General features: G+C 46.7%; 1 protein-coding gene and 1 non-coding gene across 2 annotated transcripts in view; one reads left to right on the top strand and one right to left on the bottom strand.

Moving 5' to 3' along the window:
• The window catches only part of LOC144488207 (uncharacterized), a gene marked incomplete at its 3' end in the record, with an annotated part of 74,033 nt that overhangs the window by 39,887 nt on the left and 12,098 nt on the right, over positions 1-22,048 (top strand). The window contains exons 7-9 of the mRNA XM_078206234.1: positions 4,378-4,508; positions 4,711-5,506; positions 16,770-16,931. Coding sequence (XP_078062360.1) covers positions 4,378-4,508; positions 4,711-5,506; positions 16,770-16,931 — 1,089 coding nt within the window. The remainder of the gene's footprint in view (positions 1-4,377; positions 4,509-4,710; positions 5,507-16,769; positions 16,932-22,048) is intronic.
• trnan-guu (transfer RNA asparagine (anticodon GUU)) lies at positions 19,079-19,152 on the bottom strand. The gene has a single exon. It is a non-coding gene; the product is annotated as a tRNA-Asn (tRNA).

Here is a 22,048-nt window from a genome sequence, read left to right as displayed (position 1 = left end):
TGAGGCTGGTTACTGCAGTTTGTACAGGTGGAGGAGGTGAAATGGTTTTTAAATCCGTTTCTGCCGGATTATTTGATTCTGCATTATTGTAAATATGGGAGGTGGGGAGCGGGGTTTTAATCCCTTCCACCGAGTTGCTGCAGCAGGAAGGCTCTGTTTGCGATTTGGGGGAAGTCACAATGAGTGATCCTGAACTTTCGCCTTCTGTCAGACTGCCGTGTGTGTTTCTCTCGGGTGAATGATTAACCTTTCCTCGCTGCCATTTTCTTTCAGTAACGGGACTGGAGTCTGAGAGCTGGACTCGCCCCGAGAGACCGGCTGGGTGCGTGTCAAACTCCTGGGGTTGCAAGAACAGTATTGGATGTGGGATACAGCTGCCTGGATTTAGGGACTCCTGTCCGGGTCAGGAAGAATCAAACTTTGTTTCCCCCCCCGAGAACAAGTCGGATTAAAGGAAAGCAAATCCCCGCAGCGAGCCCAGCTTGAGAGAGTGGGAAAGGTAAGGGCATTCTCAGAGTGAACGGGAAATCTTCTCTGGGACTTTCGCACCATTGAAGATTTTTGCTTTCGTCTGTTTTTAAAACCCATCTTTTGATAGTTGCCATGGCAATTAAAAGCAAATTTTTAAACTGCGCAAACGAGACTAGAACAGTAAAAAAAAGTTGAACAGGTGGTTACTGGAGATGAGTGACTCAGAGAGGGAATAGTTATGCAAGTGTTGCAATTTGGGAATTACTGGTAGCAGAGAGACAAAGAATCTTATTCACTGGGAGATTATTAAATCTATAAATGTCATCGCCCTGAAAATGAAGCAGTTTCTTTAGTGTGTGGTGGGATTCGGAAACTATATTTAATTTCTGACAATTGATAAAAATCTTGAATTTTACAGAGTGTTTCCATTTAGTTTCAGGATTTGGGGGAATCTCATATATTTTCTCTGATTTGTTGTATCACTCCCCCCCCCCCCCCCCCACCCCGTTAGCAATTCGTGTTAAAAGAATCGAAGTTAGTTTGTTCATCATTCTGGGAAGGTTAAAGTTAAATCGTTTTGACTAACACAGGAAGCTCTCTGGAAAAAAAATTACTGCAAGTGGTTCAGGCCAGTTTTTTAATGTTTTACAACCCAGAATCAGGAGCTGTACTGGAGTAGATTGGATTGGGAGTGTGTGAGAGTTATATGACGAGGAAAGAGGATTGCAATCCGTTCCTAGTATCCATAATTTAACGGGATTACCATCTGAATGTACCAGGCACATTCCTCAAGCCTTCAAATCCCAAGGAATTCCTGTGTTTTGTGTTTTCTAATGGGATCTGGAATGAGTTGGAAGTTGAGGAATCTGCCGACCCTGGATTGGGGATAGGTGGAGGTGTCAGCTGTGATGAAGTGACTAGCATTCTGGTCCTTTAGATTCAGAAAGTCCTTCTTTCAAAGTCTAACTCGAGAAACCGGAGTCCATAATCAAGGCTGACATCCTTTAAAAAACATCTCTGAAGCAGCCAGCATTTATTGTTCATTTCTGCCTCTGTTAAGAAGGTGGTGGTGAGCTGCCTCCTTGACCCGCTGCAGTCCATGTGTGGTGTAGGTACACCCACAGTGCTGTTAGGGAGGGAGTTCCAGGATTTTGATCCAGCGACAGTGAAGGAACGGCGGTATATTTCCAAGTCAGGATGGTGAGTGACTTGGAGGGGAACTTCCAGGTGGTGGTGTTCCCAGGTAGATGATAGTGTTCATGGGTTTGGAAAGTGCTGCCTAAGGAACCTTGGAGAGTCCCCTTCAGTGCATCTCGTAAATGGTGCACATGACTGCCACTGTTCTTCCACAGTGGAGAGTGTGAATGTTTGTGGAAGGGGTAGCAATCAAGCGGACTGCTTCGTCCTGAATGGTTTAAAGTTTAAAGTTTATTTATTAGTGTCACAAATAGGCTTACATTAACACTGCAATGAAGTTACTGTGAAAATCCCCTAGTCGCCGCACTCCACACTTAATCCAATAAGGTTGGTCAATCATGACCTTTGGAATCCGTGCTCACTGTCCTTTGTTGCAGTTTCAGTTTCTTAAATGTACTTAGGGTTCACTGGGGGGGAATTTAGCACGGCCAATGCGCCTAACCAGCACGTCTTTCAGACTGTGGGAGGAAACCGGAGCACCCGGATAAAACCCATGCATACATGGGGAGAATGGGCGGCACGGTAGCACAGTGGTTAGCACGGTAGCACAGTGGTTAGCACTGCTGCTCCACAGCTCCAGGGACCTGGGTTCGATTCCTGGCTTGGGTCACTGTCTGTGTGGAGTTTGCACATTCTCCTTGTGTCTGCGTGGGTTTCCTCCAGGTGCTCCGGTTTCCTCCCACAGTCCAAAGATGTGCAGGTTAGGTTGATTGGCTATGCTAAAATTGCCCTTAGTGTCCTAGGATGCATAGGTTAAAGGGATTAGTTGGTAAATATGTAGGGATATGGGGGTAGGGCCTGGGTGGGATTGTGGTCGGTGCAGACACGATGGGCCGAATGGCCTCTTTCTGTGCTGTAGGGTTTCTAAGATTTCTAAGAATGTGCAAACTCCGCACAGAGAGTGACTCAAGCTGGGAATCGAACCCGGGTCCCTGGAGCTGTGAGGCAGCAGTGCTAGCCACTGTGCCACCATGGATGGTGTTGAACCTCTTGAGTGTTGTTGGAGCTGCCCTCACACTCCTGAGTTATGCCATCTGGATGGTAGATGGTCTTTGGGAGTCGGGAGGTGAGTTACTCACCATGGGATTCCCAGCCTCTGACCTGCTCTTGTAGCCACAGTATTTATACGGCTAGTCCAGTTGAGTTTCTGGTCAGTAGTAACCCCAGTAAGAAGTTTAACAACACCAGGTTAAAGTCCAACAGGTTTATTTGGTAGCAAAAGCCACACAAGCTTTCGAGGCTCTGAGCCCCTTCTTCAGGTGAGTGGGAATTCTGTTCACAAACAGAACTTTGTGAAATTAACTTTGTGAACAAATTAACTTTGTGAACAGAATTCCCACTCACCTGAAGAAGGGGCTCAGAGCCTCGAAAGCTTGTGTGGCTTTTGCTACCAAATAAACCTGTTGGACTTTAACCTGGTGTTGTTAAACTTCTTACTGTGTTTACCCCAGTCCAACGCCGGCATCTCCACATCAGTAGTAACCCCCCAGGATGTTGATAGTTTTGATATCCCTGAGGAAGTTTTTGTGCCATGTCAGAGCAGAGCCAGCTAGGTTGGTGTGGGATTGCAGCCACATAGAGGTCCAGACTGGGTAAGGGTGATGGGCTTCCTTCCAGAGGAACACTAGTGAAGAGGAAAGTGAAAAAGTGGTCACTCTTTCAATAACTTCAGCAGAAGGTGAAATGAAATGATGGACCCCCACTTGACTATTTCCAGTGATATTTAATTTGAGGAAACCAATGAACAAGCAGCTTTGAAAAGGAACGTGCAATGTTAAAACTAAACTAGTTTGAAAAAAAGCTAAGAGTTCTAAACTAGTTTAAGTTTAGTAAATAACCAACAAGCCTAAACTACTCTCTCTACAGATACAGGCTGACTTGACAAGTGGTCCCAGTCTGTTTCAGCAGTTAAGTTTTGTCAATGACTAGCAACATTGGAAGTATACTTGATAAATGATTAGCAAACGAAGCCACTACTGATTTAAATCTGACAAACTCACTCAACTAAACGGGCAAATTATATTTGATAAGAAATGGTCAAGACTAAATGAACAGCAGATTTGTTTTGGTAATAATGACTTGACTTTAAACTCGTATGAAGTTAAATTTGGTAGCTCTTTTAAGGTACCAACATAATAAACGAACTCAAATTAACTTAGGGACAAAGTAAAAGGGGCAGCTCCCCAAAAGGAAGTGGGGAACAGCCCGAACCAAAAACAAAGTCGAAAGGAAACTTAAAACGTCAAACCAAAAGGTGATTATCGGGGTCGATAATACACCCCAGCCCCTGCGGCGCCCAGCGGTCGCGGAAGGCGTCAACCGCGCCCGTGGACACCGCATGCTCTCTCTCCAGAGACACCTGGCCGTGAATGTAGCCGCGGTAGAGGGGCAGACAGTCGGGATGGACGGCCCCGTCGATCACCCGCTGCCTGGACCGTTGGCGCGTCTCGCCAGGCCCAGGAGCAGGTTTAAATTTGGTAAATAGCACCAAGACAAAACTAGTAGTCAATTATTTTATTCCATGATTAGTTTGAAAGGTGATGGGGACAGAGTAGAGGACTGGAAATAATTGGATAGCTTTTTCAAAGAGGCAGCATTTGGGCCGAATGGTTTCCGTCTGTGTTGTGTTTTTCTGTGACTTGTATTGAATTCCAATTTACCCCAACCTAGTTTGAAAGTTCTTCATTGCTGATTGGTTAATTTGTTCAGATCCGATCTCTCACCTGTTGGAGTTTAGCCAGTGTCCAGGTCTGTGATGCTAAGCTGGGGGACACTGGGACCATTCACACCCAATGTCTGGGATTACTCAGCACCCACAATCTGGAGCAAGTCGAAAGAGAGTGAATGTGAATCCAAGCAGAGTGGATTGCTGAGTAACTTTAATCCAAGTTAATTTAGCTTGGTTATGGGATATGTTTGTACACGAGACATTGTAGACCTCTCTGAACACACAGACTCAGTCTTAGCCACTATCACCATCTCTTGGTGTGGTGTTGTTGACTTTACTGATGCAATTTTCCTCCTTTTTATATTCATTTACAGATCTCGTCAACCACCTTTAAACAATTGCCTGGGACTTACCGTCACGATGTATGAGAACCGGCCGTTGGGGAGCCCGCCCGCGTACAGCCCAAACCACTTCAACCAGCCCTTCCTACATAGACCCTCTGTGGCAAGCTATGAAATTGACATGCGTTCCCCTGCTCCAGGGTCTTACTACATTGAGAATAAGCCACAGCACTTCTACAAATGGAACTCCCCACCAGGGATCATCCGTATTTTAGAGGGCATTGTGGTGATCCTCTGTCTCGCTATTTTTGCCTGCGTGGCATCAACACTGCAATGGCAATATGGTTACGGCTATGGCATGGGCGGAATAATGGGAGGTGGGTTTAACCCCTCCGGGTATGGAGGAGGGTATGGAGGAGGGTATGGAGGAGGATATGGAGGAGGGTATGGAGGAGGGTATTACTCCGGGATGGGTTTTGGCTCTAGCGGCCGCACTGACCCCAGGGCTGCCACTGGCTTCATGATTGCGATGGCAGCCATTTCCTTTATCGCTACCTTGGCCTTCTTCATTGCCAGTGTCAGCAAGTCCCAGAACTCCAGGAGCCGGAAGTTCTACCTGCTGTTGCTGATATTCAGCGCTATCCTGGGTGGGTTGGAGCTGATTGCCAGTATTGTATACATCATGGGGGTCAACCCCATGGCTGGAAGTGGAGGATCCATGTACTATTCCCAAATCAGGATGATGTGCAACCAGATGTACACAACTGGAGGTGGCATGATGATGACTAATCAATATCTATATCACTATTGTGTTGTGGATCCACAGGAGGTGAGTCACGGTTTATTGTTGGTGTGGTGTATTTCTTTGCAAGTTTATTGCTAAAATGTGATAACGTTTATGATTTCATAATGTCTGAATTATGAACTGTACAAGCTGTACATTCAAGGGAGGGCCCTAGTTTCGCCTCACTCTCCGTTCGCCAACTCGATCATAGGAATGGAATATCAGGAGGAGGCCATTCTGCCTCTCAATTCTTTTCTATGAATAATTTCACTCTTGGCTGATCTGTAGCTCAACTCTATTTAATGATCTTTGCTGCATTTTGTGTACACCCAAACCCAACAAGAACCTATCAGACTACTGCCGCAGGGATCAGTGCTTGGTCCTCTGCTCTTTGTGATTTTTATTAATGACTTAGAGGAGGGGGCTGAAGGGTGGATCAGTAAATTTGCTGATGACACCAAGATTGGTGGAGTAGTGGATGAGGTGGAGGGCTGTTGTAGGCTGCAAAGAGACATAGATAGGATGCAAAGCTGGGCTGAAAAATGGCAAATGGAGTTTAACCCTGATAAATGTGAGGTGATTCATTTTGGTAGGACTAATTTAAATGTGGACTACAGGGTCAAAGGTAGGGTTCTGAAGACTGTGGAGGAACAGAGAGATCTTGGGGTCCATATCCACAGATCTCTAAAGATTGCCACTCAAGTGGATAGAGCCGTGAAGAAGGCCTATAGTGTGTTAGCTTTTATTAACAGGGGGTTGGAGTTCAAGAGCCGTGGGGTTATGCTGCAACTGTACAGGACCTTGGTGAGACCACATTTGGAATATTGTGTGCAGTTCTGGTCACCTCACTATAAGAAGGATGTGGAAGCGCTGGAAAGAGTGCAGAGGAGATTTACCAGGATGCTGCCTGGTTTGGAGGGTAGGTCTTATGAGGAAAGTTTGAGGGAGCAAGGGCTGTTCTCTCTGGAGCGGAGGAAGCTGAGGGGAGACTTAATAGAGGTTTATAAAATGATGAAGGGGATAGATAGAGTGAACGCTCAAAGACTATTTCCTCGGGTGGATGGAGCTATTACAAGGGGGCATAACTATAGGGTTCATGGTGGGAGATATAGGAAGGATATCAGAGGTAGGTTCTTTACACAGAGAATGGTTGGGGTGTGGGATGGACTGCTTGCAGTGATAGTGGAGTCAGACACTTTAGGAACATTTAAGCGGTTATTGGATAGGCACATGGAGCACACCAGGATGATAGGGAGTGGGATAGCTTGATCTTGGTTTCAGATAAAGCTCGGCACAACATCGTGGGCCGAAGGGCCTGTTCTGTGCTGTACTGTTCTATGTTCTATACATTTTCAATGGTGTCAATAATTTTTATTCATTCTTTCAGGGGCTGTGGGCCTTGCTGGCTGGGCCAACATATGTTGTCCTTCCCAAGGGTAATTGTGGGTGGACAATAAAAGTTGGCCTCGACATTGACGTCTATACCCAGTGAAAGAATAAATGAAAAATTAATCCACAACCTTTCGTGGGGAGAGTTTCAGATTTTGACCCCCCTCTCCATGAAGATGTGATTTCTGATATCACCTCTTGGTGACTGGCTCTAGTTTGAAAGTTCTGCCCCCATTAATTTTGGACTGGACCCACAGGAGGAAATAATTTCTCTCTCTTGACCCTGTCAGTTTCTTTAATCATCTTAAACACGTCGATTGCATCACCCCCTCGATTTTCTAGTTCTGTTTATACAATCAATCTTCATCACTTAACCCTTTGGGCCCTGCTATCATTCTGGTGTATCTGAGCTTCACTCCTTTCCAGTCTAATATCTCCTTTCCGAGCTGTGATATTCCAGAACGGAATGCAGTTACTCCAAGTGGGGTCTGAACAAGACTCTCTATACAACACAAGTAGAACTTCTTCCCGTTGAAGGATATAGGAAGGATGTGATTGCACTGGAGGAGGTGCAGAGGAGGTTCACCAGGATGCTGCCTGGGATGGAGCATTTAAGTTATGAAGAGAGGTTGGATAGGCTTGGAGCAGCGAAGGCTAAGGGGCGACCAGATGGAGGTGTAGAAGTGGGGAGGGGGCCAGTATTCCATCACACGTGAATTGTGACTTTTTTTGCTAACCTCTTATGTGGAAACTTGGTCAAATGCTTTCAGATACCAACCACCGACACACCCTTAGACAACATGTTAATGCCTTCAAAATAATTCAGTTAGATTAATCAGATTTGATTTATCCAGCATAAATCCACATTGGCCATCTCTGATCAGCTGCAATTTGTCCAACTATTCAGTCATTCCGGCTGTAATGACAGATTCTAGTAACATCACCATCAGCTCTGCCAGGGTTTCAGTAGATGTCCAACAATGACCTCAATGTAGTCATAGAGGTTTACAGCATGGAAACAGGCCCTTCGGTCCAACTTGTCCATGCCACCCTTTTTTGTCTTTTAAAAAGCATTTAGACAGTTACATGGGTAAGATGGGTATAGAGGGATATGGGCCAAAAGTGGGCAATTGGGACTCGCTTAGTCCCAATTGCCCACACTTGGCCCATATCCCTCTATACCCACCTTACCCATGTAACTGTCTAAATGCTTTTTAAAAGACAAAATTGTACCCGCCTCTACTACAACCTCTAGCAGCTTGTTCCAGACACTCACCACCCTCTGTGTGAAACAATTGCCCCTCTGGACACTTTGGTATCTCTCCCCTCTCACCTTAAACCTATGCCCTCTAGTTTTAGTCTCCCCTACCTTCGGGAAAAGATATTGACTATCTAGCTGATCTATGCCCCTCATTATTTTATAGACCTCTATAAGATTACCCCTCAGTCTCCTACGCTCCAGAGAAAAAAGTCCCAGTCTATCCATCCTCTCCTTATAACTCAATCCATCAAGTCCCGGTAGCATCCTAGTAAATCTCTTCTGCACTCTTTCTAGTTTAATAATATCCTTCCTATAATAGGGTGACCAGAATTGCACACAGTATTCCAAGTGTGGCCTTACCAATGTCTTGTACAACTTCAACAAGACATTCCAACTCCTGTATTCAATGTTCTGACCGATGAAACCAAGCATGCCGAATGCCTTCTTCACCACTCTGTCCACCTGTGACTCCACTTTCAAGGAGCTATGAACATGTACCCCCAGATCTCTTTGTTCTGTAACTCTCCCCAACGCCCTACCATTAACTGAGTAAGTCCTGCCCTGGTTCAATCTACCAAAATGCATCACCTCGCATTTGTCTAAATTAAACTCCATCTGCCATTCGTCAGCCCACTGGCCCAATTGATCAAGATCCTGTTGCAATTAGAGATAACTTTCTTCACTGTCCATTATGCCACCAATCTTGGTGTCATCTGCAAACTTACTAACCATGCCTCCTATATTCTCATCCAGATCATTAATATAGATGACAAATAACAGTTGACCCAGAGCTGATCCCTGAGGCACATCGCTGGTCACAGGCCTCCAGTTTGAAAAACAACTCTCTACAACCACCCTCTGGCTTCTGTGAAGAAGCCAATTTTGTATCCATTTAGATACCTCACCCTGGATCCCGTGAGATTTAACCTTATGCAAGAACCTACCATGCGGTACCTTGTCAAAGGCCTTGCTAAAGTCCATGTAGACAACATCAACTGCACTGCCCTCATCTACCTTCTTGGTTACCCCTTCAAAAAACTCAATCAAATTTGTGAGACATGATTCTCCACTCATAAAGCCATGCTGACGGTCCCTAATAAGTACTTGTGTCTCGTGCTAAAGAGAGGACAACCAGCCTCCCATCCATTGACTCTGTCTACACTTCCCGCTGTCTCGGAAAAGCAGCCAGCATAATTAAGGACCCACGCACCCTAGACATTCTCTCTTCCACCTTCTTCCGTTGGGAAAAAGGTACAGAAGTCTGGGGTCACGTACCAACCGACTCAAGGACAGCTTCTTCCCTGCTGCTGTCAGACTTTTGAATGGACTTACCTCACATTAAGTTGATCTTTCTCTACACCCTAGCTATGACTGTAACACTACATTCTGCACTCTTTCGTTTCCTTCTTTATGAACGGTATGCTTTGTCTGTATAATACACATGAGGATGTACTGAACGTAATACACCTCTGTTTCGAATGGAAGCAATCTGGTGTTGACGACAGGGAAGAGCAATGCCAGGAAGGGTCCGTTCAACATGTGAACATGTCACCTGATGAGTATCAAGCTGGCAGGGCAAGGCGGACAGGCAAGCAGGAATATCTGCAAGGCATTAACAACATGGCAAGGATTCAGTAAATAGATAAGAGTTTTGGTAGCACACTTGAATCCAATCTCCAACCCAAAAGCCAAGCACAGGGCACCCTGCAAGAAACAATATTTTTCACTATGTTAATACATGTGACAATAATAAATCAAATCAAGTCAAAAATAAGTGGCACAGGAATTCATGTGAGTGCCTGTAGATTAGGATTGCCCCGAACTCTCCTGGAATTGGCAGTTGATCTCCTCAAGGAATTGCTATGAGCGACCCAGGAGAAAAAAACCAATGGAACAACTCGCTTTGTTTCTCAAATCATCAGATGTGAGGAGGAAAGACTGACCGGAATCCAATGAACAGTCTGTTCACTTTCCAATTGGCTGTGTAATGGTGAGGTGCCTCCAGGGTATTGATCAACATCAAGCTCATGTTGCTGCACGAGTAACCCAGAGGCTGATGCTCTGGAGGCAGGAGTTCAAATCCCACAAGAGGAATTTAAATTCAATTAATGAATAAATCTAGAATAAAGTGCTAGACTCATTGATCATTTTGTTCTAGGCAGCTTTGGGGAGGCGATGGTCTAGCGGTATTATCGCAAGACAGTTAATCCAGAAGTTCAGTTAATATTCTGGGGACCTCGGTTCGAATCCCGCCACGGCAGATGGTGGAATTTAAATTCAATTTAAAAAATCTGAAATTAAGAATCTACTGGTAACCATGAAACCATTGTCAATTTTCAGAAACACCCATCTGGTTCACTAATGTCCTTTAGGGAAGGACATCTGCTGTCTTTACCTGGTCTGGCCTACATGTCACTCCAGAGCCACAGTAATGTAGTTGACTCTCAACTGATTTGATTTGACTTATTATTGTCACATGTATTAACATACAGTGAAAAGTATTGTTTCTTGTGCACTACACAGACAAAGCATACCATTCATAGAGAAGGAAACGGGAGGGTGCAGAATGTAGTGTTGCAGTCATAGCTAGGGTGTAGAGAAAGATCAAAATAATACAAGGTAAGTCCATTCAAAAGTCTGCTGGCAGCAGGGAAGAAGCTGTTCTTGAGTCGGTTGGCACGTGACCTCAGACTTTTGTATCTTTTTCCCGACGGAACAAGGTGGAAGAGAGAATGTCCGGGGTGCATGGGGTCCGTAATTATGCTGGCTGCTTTGCCGAGGCAGCGGGAAGTGTCGACAGAGTCAATGGATGGGAGGCTGGTTTGCGTGATGGATTGGGCTACATTCATGACCTTTTGTAGTTTCTTGCGGTCTTGGGCAGAGCAGGAGCCATACCAAGCTGTGATACAACCAGAAAGAATGCTTTCTATGGTGCATCTGTAAAAGTTGGTGAGAGTTGTAGCTGACATGCCAAATTTCCTTAGTCTTCTGAGAAAGTAGAGGTGTTGGTGGGCTTTCTTAACTATAGTGTCGGCATGGGGGGACCAGGACAGGTTGTTGGTGATCTGGAGACCTAAAAACTTGAAGCTCTCGCTTCTTTCTACTTCATCCCCGTTGATGTAGACAGGGGCATGTTCTCCTTTACGCTTCCTGAAGTCGATGACAATCTCCTTCGTTTTGTTGACATTGAGAGAGAGATTATTGTTGCCGCATCAGTTCACCAGATTCTCTATCTCATTCCTGTACTCTGCCTCTGCTGCCCTCTGAAATGGCCGCACAAGCCATTCGCCATCACCATCTCGAAGGCAACTAGGGATGGGCAATAAATGCTGGCCCATGTCCCATGAATGAATTTTTAAAAAGCACCATCTCAAAGCCAATTCTTGGTTCACTCTTGTTCCACATTGGACAGTGCATTGAATCAGCCACTGATCTGCTGGCTGCAGAGTGAGTCAAACCTGATAAACATCAACTTCTAATCAGTAGCTTCAGAAATCACTCCCGATGATTGCTTCTGTAACCTTGATAGACAAAGGTAGGAATGAGTCGAATTCGGTCCTTAGCCTGTCCAGGCCTGTGGGGGAAATGTTTGAGACAGGTTTATGGGAGACGCTAAAAGCATTCACTGGATGGGAAACTGTCAGTAGAGTTTTGAGAAGGTTGGTCATGCCTCACAGGTCTGTTGGAATGAACTCACCGAAGTGGATGAGGGGCTCTGTGGTATTTGCATATTCCGATTCAGCGAGATTATTTTGTAAAACACTGTGCTTTTGTGTTCTCTGGAAAGGACCAATGGCAAACATCATAGGGCGGCACGGTAGCACAGTGGTTAGCACTGCTGCTTCACAGCTCCAGGGTCCCGGGTTCGATTCCCGGCTCGGGTCACTGTCTGTGTGGAGTTTGCACATTCTCCTTGTGTCTGCGTGGGTTTCCTCCGGGTGCTCCGGTTTCCTCCCACAGTCCAAAGATGTGCGGGTTAGGTTGATTGGCCAGGTTAAAAATTGCCCCTTAGAGTCCTGGGATGTGTAGGTTAGAGGGATTAGCGGGTAAAAATATGTGGGGGTAGGGCCTGGGTGGGATTGTGGTCGGTGCAGACTCGATGGGCCGAATGGCCTCCTTCTGCACTGTAGGGTGTCTATGTCTATGTCTGTCTATGTCATAAGAAAGGCAGAAAACCTCACATGTTTGTAAGGAAACCAAGAGATTTGAGGATTGGGTGGGAAAGCGGAGTTAATATGGAAGATCTTATTGAAAGGCAGAACCAGGCGGAAGGATATGTGGCCCATTCTCCTCTACTTTATGTCATTAACAACAGGAAAGTAAGTTAATAGCACTGAAAAGTGAAAGTGTTGAAAAAACACACAATCTCCCCAGGTTGCCATGCCAACCTGCACTCTCTCACCATACTGACTCCTTTCAGCATTTACTGTTTCCACCTGTGGGATCCGTCCAAATTGGTAGCAGTCCCCGCTCAGTGAGCAAGTTGTGGGTCCTGTTTAATGAATGAGACCTTTATCGGAGAGCAAAGCAGTTCTTAAATAGAACAGGAACTCGGCGAAAGCAATTATTCGCATGTCAATGAACTCATTTGGAAAAGAAGTAGAGGCATTTCGACGGTGATTCTAAAGATGAAAACAGACGCTGTGATTAACCCCGCCTTAGTGGGCAGTGCACTCTCGCTCGCTCTCTCTCACCTCTGTGTCAGAGGTCATGGGTTCACTTAACCCCATTGGGCACACAATCCAGCCTGACACTCCCAGTGCAAGACGAGGGGAAGGCTGCATTGTCTGAGATGCTGTGTTTCGGGTGATTTTTTTTTTTCAATTTTTATTTTTAGCTATTTTCATTTATTAGTTCTAAAGATAGAACAGTACAGCACAGAACAGGCCCTTCGGCCCACGATGTTGTGCCGAGCTTTATCTGAAACCAAGATCAAGCTATCCCACTCCCTATCATCCTGGTGTGCTCCATGTGCCTATCCAATAACCGCTTAAATGTTCCTAAAGTGTCTGACTCCACTATCACTGCAGGCAGTCCATTCCACACCCCAACCACTCTCTGCGTAAAGAATCTACCTCCGATATCCTTCCTATATCTCCCACCACGAACCCTATAGTTATGCCCCCTTGTAATAGCTCCATCCACCCGAGGAAATAGTCTTTGAACGTTCACTCTATCTATCCCCTTACTTAAGGTGAGTTATTCCAATTCCCTTACTGTCCTGGACAATATATTCACATTATCTTGAAAACAGAAATTAAAGACCTCATATGATTTCAGGTCTTAGCATATTTTGTTAGTTTGTTCTTCATTGTCGACAAAGATGTTGGAGATGAGGCGAAATGTGGATTGAACAATTAAGTCTATTGATTAGTGTCACAAGTAGGCTTACATTAACATTGCAATGAAGTTACTGTGAAAATCCCCTAGTCGCCACACTCTGTTTGGGAACACTGATGGAGAATTTAGCACGGCCAATGTACCTAACCAGCACGTCTTTTGGACTCTGGGAGGAAACCGGAGCACCCGGAGGAAACCTACGCAGACACAGGGAGAATGTGCAGACGCCGCACAGACAGTGACCCAAGCCGGGAATTGAACCCAGGCCCCTGGCGCTATGAGGCAGCAGCGCTAACCACTGTGCCACCATGCTGCCCCTTGACTAGTAATTGACTATGGGAAGATGGAGGATCATGATGATAGGCATGTCAGGCAACCAATGGTGGGAGTGTGGAGGTGGGAGAAATCATGCAATGAGTTCTCCAGGAAATGACCAACTAGAGTTGGTAACACTACGCTGGGCCAATCCAGATTGAACTGGGCAAAGCTACCTACCCATGTTGAGAGGAGAAAGGTGCCCGTGGTGTGTGGGTGACCTAGAAACATAATTGGCCAAATTAGACATTGCCAAGAGGGTCTGACCTATGAACCCCTGTTCCAGGAAGTAGATGAATGGTCCCGATCCTCTCCACACAAAATGCATGCAGTCAGATTGCTATTAGTGGAGTTGTTCAGCAGTTCAGAGGCTGCTTTCTTTAATCCTGAGCCAACTATTGACCAGGTTGAAATTAGGCTCTTGACTTCATAAAACAAATTGTTAGAAGATCGAGGAAAGGAGCAAAGATGTTTTTGACATGAAGTCCGTACAATGATCACTGATTGACATTAACTCAGTCCAGAAAAACCTCAATGTTGGAAATTCTCATCCTTGTTTTCAAATCCCTCCAAAGTCTCACCTCTCCCTATCTCTGTAACCTCCAGCCCTATGAGGTATCTGGAATCCTCCAATTCTGGTTTCTTGAGCATCTCCAATTGTAATCCTTCCCCCCCTCCCCCCACCCCTTCCCATTGCTGGCCTTCAGCTGTCCGACTCTGGAATTCCATCCCTAAACATCACTGCATCTTCATCTCATTCTTCTCTTTAAACTGAGCTTTTGACCACCTGTCTGTGAAAACCCCCAGGACTTGCACGGGGAATCACTGACTGACCTCTCTGTCGGACTCATAGAATATCAGCTCCCTGGTGATTGGTAATTACCTTACCAGGTGGAACTCATATACCGAGCCCTGTATAAAGCAGGCCCCTGAGCGGGTCCATTATTGTATTATCCTGATTGGGATCTTTTTGTGTTCACCACAAGCTCATGGTTTTGCTTTATTTCATTTTGTGCAATAAAGCACTGTTCCTTCACAGCTGACTCCTGGAGTTATTTATACTATACTTGTATCTCCTTGTCAAATTTTGAATGATAAGACTCTTGTGATGCACCCTGGAATTTCTTTCAAGGCACAATGAGAAAGAGTGTTTGGGAAAATCTGAGAGAGAGGGAAAGACGGAGCAAAAGGAATAGAGGGAGCAATGGGAAAAGGCAGAGACTGAAAGGCAGAGAGAGGTAGAGTGAGACAAAGCCAGGCATAAGCAGAGCAAAATGGAGAAAGATCCAGAGACAGAGTAAAAAGAAAGAGTCACAAGGATAGATGGTAAGGAAGAATGACAACATTGGCATAGAGACAGCGAGGAAGAAGAAAAGATACACAGATACAAATAGGGAAAGGGACAAGAGTCAGGGACCTAGAAACAGGAGAGAGTGAGAGAGAGTCAGGCAGACAGACCGAGAAGGAGAAAGAGACAATGGTTCACAAACAGAGAGAGAGAGTAGAGACAGAAACAAATATAGAGAGAGACGGAGAGAGAGAGACGGAGAGAGAGAGACGGAGAGAGAGAGGCGGAGAGAGAGAGATGGAGAGAGAGAGACGGAGAGAGAGAGACGGAGAGAGAGAGAGACGGAGAGAGAGAGACGGAGAGAGAGAGACGGAGAGAGAGAGACGGAGAGAGAGAGAGACGGAGAGAGAGAGACGGAGAGAGAGAGACGGAGAGAGAGAGACGGAGAGAGAGAGACGGAGAGAGAGAGAGAGGGAGAGAGAGAGAGAGGGAGAGAGAGAGAGGGAGAGAGAGAGAGGGAGAGAGAGAGAGGGAGAGAGAGAGAGGGAGAGAGAGAGAGGGAGAGAGAGAGAGGGAGAGAGAGAGACGGAGAGAGAGAGACGGAGAGAGAGAGACGGAGAGTGAGAGAGAGAGAGCGAGATAGATGGAAAGAGTGAGGCATCTACAGAAAAGCAGAGACAGATGTGGAGTAGCAGAAGCAGATGTGGAGTAGCGGAGACAGATGTGGAGTAGCTGAAGCAGATGTGGTGTAGCGGAGACAGATGTGGAGTAGCAGCGACAGATGTAGAGTAGCAGGGACAGATGTGGAGTAGCGGAGACAGATGTGGAGTAGCTGAAGCAGATGTGGTGTAGCGGAGACAGATGTGGAGTAGCAGAAGCAGATGTGGAGTAGCGGAGACAGATGTGGAGTAGCAGCGACAGATGTGGAGTAGCAGAAGCAGATGTGGAGTAGCGGAGACAGATGTGGAGTAGCAGCGACAGATGTGGAGTAGCAGCAGCAGATGTGGAGTAGCGGAGACAGATGTGGAGTAGCGGAGACAGATGTGGAGTAGCGGAGACAGATGTGGAGTAGCAGAAGCAGATGTGGAGTAGCGGAGACAGATGTGGAGTAGCGGAGACAGATGTGGAGTAGCGGAGACAGATGTGGAGTAGCGGAGACAGATGTGGAGTAGCGGAGACAGATGTGGAGTAGCGGAGACAGATGTGGAGTAGCGGGGACAGATGTGGAGTAGCGGGGACAGATGTGGAGTAGCGGGGACAGATGTGGAGTAGCGGAGACAGATGTGGAATAGCAGAAGCAGATGTGGAGTAGCGGAGACAGATGTGGAATAGCAGAAGCAGATGTGGAGTAGCGGAGACAGATGTGGGGTGGCAGCTACAGATGTGGGGTGGCAGCTACAGATGTGGGGTGGCAGCTACAGATGTGGAGTAGCAGAAGCAGATGTGGAGTAGCGGAGACAGATGTGGGGTGGCAGCTACAGATGTGGGGTGGCAGCTACAGATGTGGAGTAGCAGAAGCAGATGTGGAGTAGCGGAGACTGATTTGGGGGAGCAGCGACAGACCCCCACACATTCAGACTGTGTAAAAGACCTGGACGGAGTGGTTTAGAGACTGAGAGAATGAAAGGAAATGAAAAGCATCAACAGTTTTGCGAGTAACTGTGTCCATTATTCAGACAAGACTAATCCCTTCCCTGTCTGTTTCCTGTCGATAGGCTATAGCGATTGTTTGTGGATTTCTGGTGGCGCTGACGTTTTGTATCATTGCCTTCTTCGCTCAAAGAGTGCGACGGAAAATCTGGAAACACGGCAAGCCGAATATCCTCTGGGAAAAAGGCTTTGCTGATGAAGAGATGGGGCCGAATGTGGAAGAATGGGTAAGCAAGTCCTTGAAGCATTCCTGGTTCAACTATCGGTCAGTCCTGAGTTGGTGAATCTCAGCGAAACCATTTCGATTAAAGGACAGAGCTGGCTCCCAGAATGAGGAGTTTGTGCAGCGACTTGCTGAAGTTGAACTGGGCGTGTAGTATTCAGCCCAGCCAAGATGGATAAATATTGAGATTAGAGGGTGGAGAGATAGATCAGATACCATGGAGGACGTGCTGAGTCTTGCGATTGGGAGCAAGGGACAGCAATGGAATGTTCTCTGTGGCCAGGATCCAATATTTGACAATTGGTGGATTTCTGGAGTTCTGCTCTAATCATTTTGGGAATCACACATCATTTACCCAAACTCTATCACACAAGATCAATGGCTGGGTAGGGTTCACGATAGCACTGAGTACGCACAAGGCCGAGAAGGAGATTGGATGGATGTATAGAGTCTATGAAAGGGGAGGGTGGACATGGGATTTGGAGGGAAGGGATTGATAGGCCAATTGGACTTTCTTAATCCATGTTTTCTGAAGTTTTATGCACGAGGCTGCTAACTTCTGCCAAATTCTGCTCGCCAGCATTGAGTCGAGGCCGCCTTTAACTTAGGACACAATTGATAGGAGAAGAAAAGTTCAATCTTATTGTGTGATAAATTCAGAATTGGGTCCAACAAGAGAGAACACCCCATCTCATTCAAAACCAAAAAAATGCTGGAAAATCTCAGCAGGTCTGACAGCATCTGTGGAAAGAGAATAGAGCCTACGTTTTGCGTCTAGATGACCCTTTGTCAGAGCTGAAGACAAAGGGTGACACAGGCTGTCAGAACTGGTGAGATTTTCCAGCATTTTTCTGGTTTTATTTCAGATTCCAGCATCCGCAGTATTTTGTGTTTATCCTGTCTCATTCCAGGTCATTGAGTGTCTTTAAGACAGAGATAGATAGGTTCTTGATTAATAAGGGGACCAGAGGTTATGGGGAAAAGGCAGGAGAATGGGGATGAGAAAAGTATCAGCCATGATTGAATGGTGGAGCAGACTCGATGGGCCGAGTGGCCTAATTCTGCTCCTATGTTTTGTGGTCATTCCACACCCAATACCAATTTACAGACTTCCAAACATAAGCATTCATTGGCCCTCCCACCCTGCTCGACTTGAGGTCCTGGTAGAAATACTTAGAAGTCCGTTGTTGTTTGAGAATTGGCACAGAGGTCAGTGACTGGACTTACCAGCTGCCTGTACGCACACGCAGGTGAATTGAAATCACACGCAAATGACATGCTGTCATTTAGGGGAAGGTTCACCTTGCTGATTCCGACTGTCAATAGTTTTCCCCTCCATGAGGATGAAACTCACACCCCCTGAAACTGCACATTTTTTAATGTCCGTGTCTTTATAAAACAGCAACTCATCACTAATGGTCCGGTCTCAAATTTTCATTACTCAATTTCCATTACTCAAATCACAGTGGGGGATATCATTCCACACCTGCTGATCCTTCGACACCTCACCTGGAATGGTGTGTGGATTATTCAACCAGCATGCATTTGTATAGCACCTTTAACATGGTCAGAATGTCCCAAGGTATTTGGCAGAAGTGTAAAACAGACAAAGACAGAAACAAGAACAGGAAATGTTCAGCAGCTCTGGAGCAGAGTTAACATTTCAGGCCAACGATGACTCGTCATCAGAAGGACTGAGACATTGTTCCGCATGAGGAGATATTGGGACAGGTGAGGTAATCAGAGGTAGATTTTAAGGAGTGTCTTAAAGGAGGAGAGAGATTTAGAGAGGGAATTCATAGAATCATAGAAACCCTACAGTGCAGAAGGAGGCCATTCGGCCCATCGAGTCTGCACCGACCACAATCCCACCCAGGCCCTACCCCCACATATTTTACCCGCTAATCCCTCTAACCTACGCATCCCAGGACTCTAAGGGGCAATTTTTAACCTGGCCAATCAACCTAACCCGCACATCTTTGGACTGTGGGAGGAAACCGGAGCACCCGGAGGAAACCCACGCAGACACGAGGAGAATGCGCAAACTCCACACAGACAGTGACCCGCGCCGGGAATCGAACCCGGGACCCTGGAGCTGTGAAGCAGCAGTGCTAACCACTGTGCTACCGTGCCGCCCTAAAGCGAAAGCCTCGTCCCTGGATGGTCTCGAACCATCAACCTTTCAGTTAACAGCCGAACGCGCTAACCAATTGCGCCACAGGGACTGACAATTCCAGAGATGTCACAGTGAGTTTAGATCCTGCTGTCCACAAATGTAAACTTTCCAAGAGCCATCACACGGTTAAAGTGCAAAGGTCAGTTATAACAGCCAACCTACTGCCCTGCCTGTGATAAACCCATTCAAACTGTGAGTAGAACCTGGGCCCATCTTAATCTGCAAACAAAATATTGGGGCAGTGACAATACCAACTGAGCAGTCTGCCAGACCTGTTACCCTCCCTGCCTTATTCCTCCACTAATCAGACTGAAACCATCAAGAGTAAAAGTAAAGTAAAGTTTATTTATTAGTCACAGTAGGCTTCCATTGACACTGCAATGAAGTTACTGTGAAAATCCCCCAGTTGCCACATTCCGGCACCTGTTCGGGTACACTGAGGGAGAATTTAGCATGGCCAATCCACCTAACCAGCACGTCTTTGGACTGTGGGAGGAAACCAGAGCACCCTGGAAAGACGGAGAATGAGGGGAGATCTAATAGAGGTGTACAAGATTATGAAGGGGATAGATAGGGTGAACGGTGGGAAGCTTTTTCCCAGATCAGAAGTGACGTTCACGAGGGGTCACGGGCTCAAGGTGAGAGGGGCGAAGTATAACTCAGATATTAGAGGGATGTTTTTTACACAGAGGGTGGTGGGGGCCTGGAATGCACTGCCAAGTAGGGTGGTGGAGGCAGGCACGCTGACATCGTTTAAGACTTACCTGGATAGTCACATGAGCAGCCTGGGAATGGAGGGATACAAACGATTGGTCTAGTTGGACCAAGGAGCGGCACAGGCTTGGAGGGCCGAAGGGCCTGTTTCCTGTGCTGTACTATTCTTTGTTCTTTGTTCACCCGGAGGAAACCCACGCAGACACGAGGAGAATGTGCAAACTCCACACAGACAGTGACCCAAGCCGGGAATCGAACCCAGGTCCCTGGTGCTGTGAGGCAGCAGTGCTAACCACTGTGCCACCGTGCCGGATCTCGGGCCGGATCTCGGGCTGGATGGCGGTGACTTTCCCCCCCACCAGCTCCTGCTGTTTGCTGCTGGGAGATTTTGAACAAGGCCCATGTTGATGGAGTTCACACTCACCACCCAATCTTATCAAAGTTGAGCTGGAATGCCTGCCAATTGCCCCATTATAACACTAAACTCTGTTTGCATTTTGATAAGTTTAGTTTCTGCACAATTACTCATTAACCTGACTGTAACTTTGGTTTCACTCAGTCACGTTGCTCATTGTGAGCGATTAAACAGCTCCCACTGTTGACCCAATTCTTGCAGTTTTACGATGATGTCAACAAGACCACAGAAACTGAGCTGGAAGGTCAGCTGAGGGTCATTGTTTAATCGTTGCTGTTTCCTGTTCAGTCCAGACCCCCTTTGCCCAGTTTACAGTTCTCTGGTTAACACAAGTCGTCTTTATTTTAAAGGATTAAGGCACTTGAAACATCAACGCAGCTAAATAGCAGAAGTAGACACATTAAATCAGGTAGCAGTGACTGGGGGAAATGTTGGGGGTGAGGAGTGATGTAGCTGGGAGAATCGGAGGCCTGTGCTGTCAGTGCCCTCTCTCTGCAAGGGCACATCACCCAGTGCCACTCCCCCGCCTAGCCCCATTGTAAAACTCAACAAAACAACAACAACTTGCATTTATATAACACCTTTAACTTCATAAAATGTCCCAAGATGCTTCACAGGAATGATCATCAAACAAAATCAGATACTGAGCCAGCGAAGGAGATATTAGGGCAAGCAACCAAAAGCTTGGCCAAAAGGATAGATATTAAGGTGTCTAAAGGAGGAAAGCAGAATGGAGAGGTTTTGGGGTTGTGGGGAGAGGGGGGGGGTTCCAGATCTTCGGGCCCAGGCAGCCGACGGAACAGCTGCCAATGGTGTAAGATTAAAATCAGGGATGTTCAAAAGGCCATCATTGGAAGAGTGCAGAGATCTTGGAGTTTTGGGCAAGAGGAGGTTACAGAGAAAGTAAAGGGTGAGGACGGATTTAACCATGTGGATGAGAATTTTAAAACTGAGACATTGTCCGACTGGGAGCCAGTTGTGGGCAGGGTGATGGGTGAACAGGATTTGGGGTGAGTTCGGATACGAGCAGCAGAGGTTTGGGTGAGTTGAGATTTACAGAGGGTGAGACACCGGCCAAGAGAAGATCGGAACAGCTGAGTTAGGAGATAACAGAAGCAGGAATCAGGATTTCAGTAGAAAATGAGGTGAGGCACAGGTGGAGACTATTCTAGAATCATAGAATCCCTGCAGTGCAGAAGGAGGCCATTTGGCCCACCCAGCCTGCATGGCAAAAATCCAACCCAGGCCCTATCCCTGCAACTCTATGCATATATCCTGCTAATCCCCCTGACACTCAGGGGCAATTTACCATGTCCAATCTACCCAACCCACACATCTAGATATAGCAGTAGGTGATTTTTGTGACAGAGAGGTTATGTGGTCAGGGAGCTGGCTGGCAGTGATTTAACCTGAGGGTCACCACACCTCAGGCGAGGGGCAAGGTTGAGAAAGTGGGGCCTGCATGAATAACATCAACTGGTGCGGGAATTGAAGCCGTGCTGTTGGTGTCGCTCTGCATCACAAACCAGCCATCCTAGGGGGCGGCACAGTGGTTAGCACTGCTGCCTCTCAGCGCCAGGGACCCGGGTTCGATTCCCGGCTCGGGTCACTGTCTGTGTGGCGTTTGCACATTCTCCCCGTGTCTGCGTGGGTTTCCTCCGGGTGCTCCGGTTTCCTCCCACAGTCCATAGATGTGCGGGTCAGGTGGTTTGGCCATTGTAAATTGCCCCTTAGTGTCAGGGGGACTAGCTAGGGTAAATGCATGGGGTTATGGGGATAGGGCCTGGGTGGGATTGTGTTCGGTGCAGGTCCGATG

The sequence above is a fragment of the Mustelus asterias genome, unplaced genomic scaffold (assembly GCF_964213995.1).
Source record: "Mustelus asterias unplaced genomic scaffold, sMusAst1.hap1.1 HAP1_SCAFFOLD_1373, whole genome shotgun sequence".
Lineage (NCBI taxonomy): Eukaryota > Metazoa > Chordata > Chondrichthyes > Carcharhiniformes > Triakidae > Mustelus > Mustelus asterias.
This window is presented reverse-complemented; position numbering and strand designations above follow the sequence as displayed.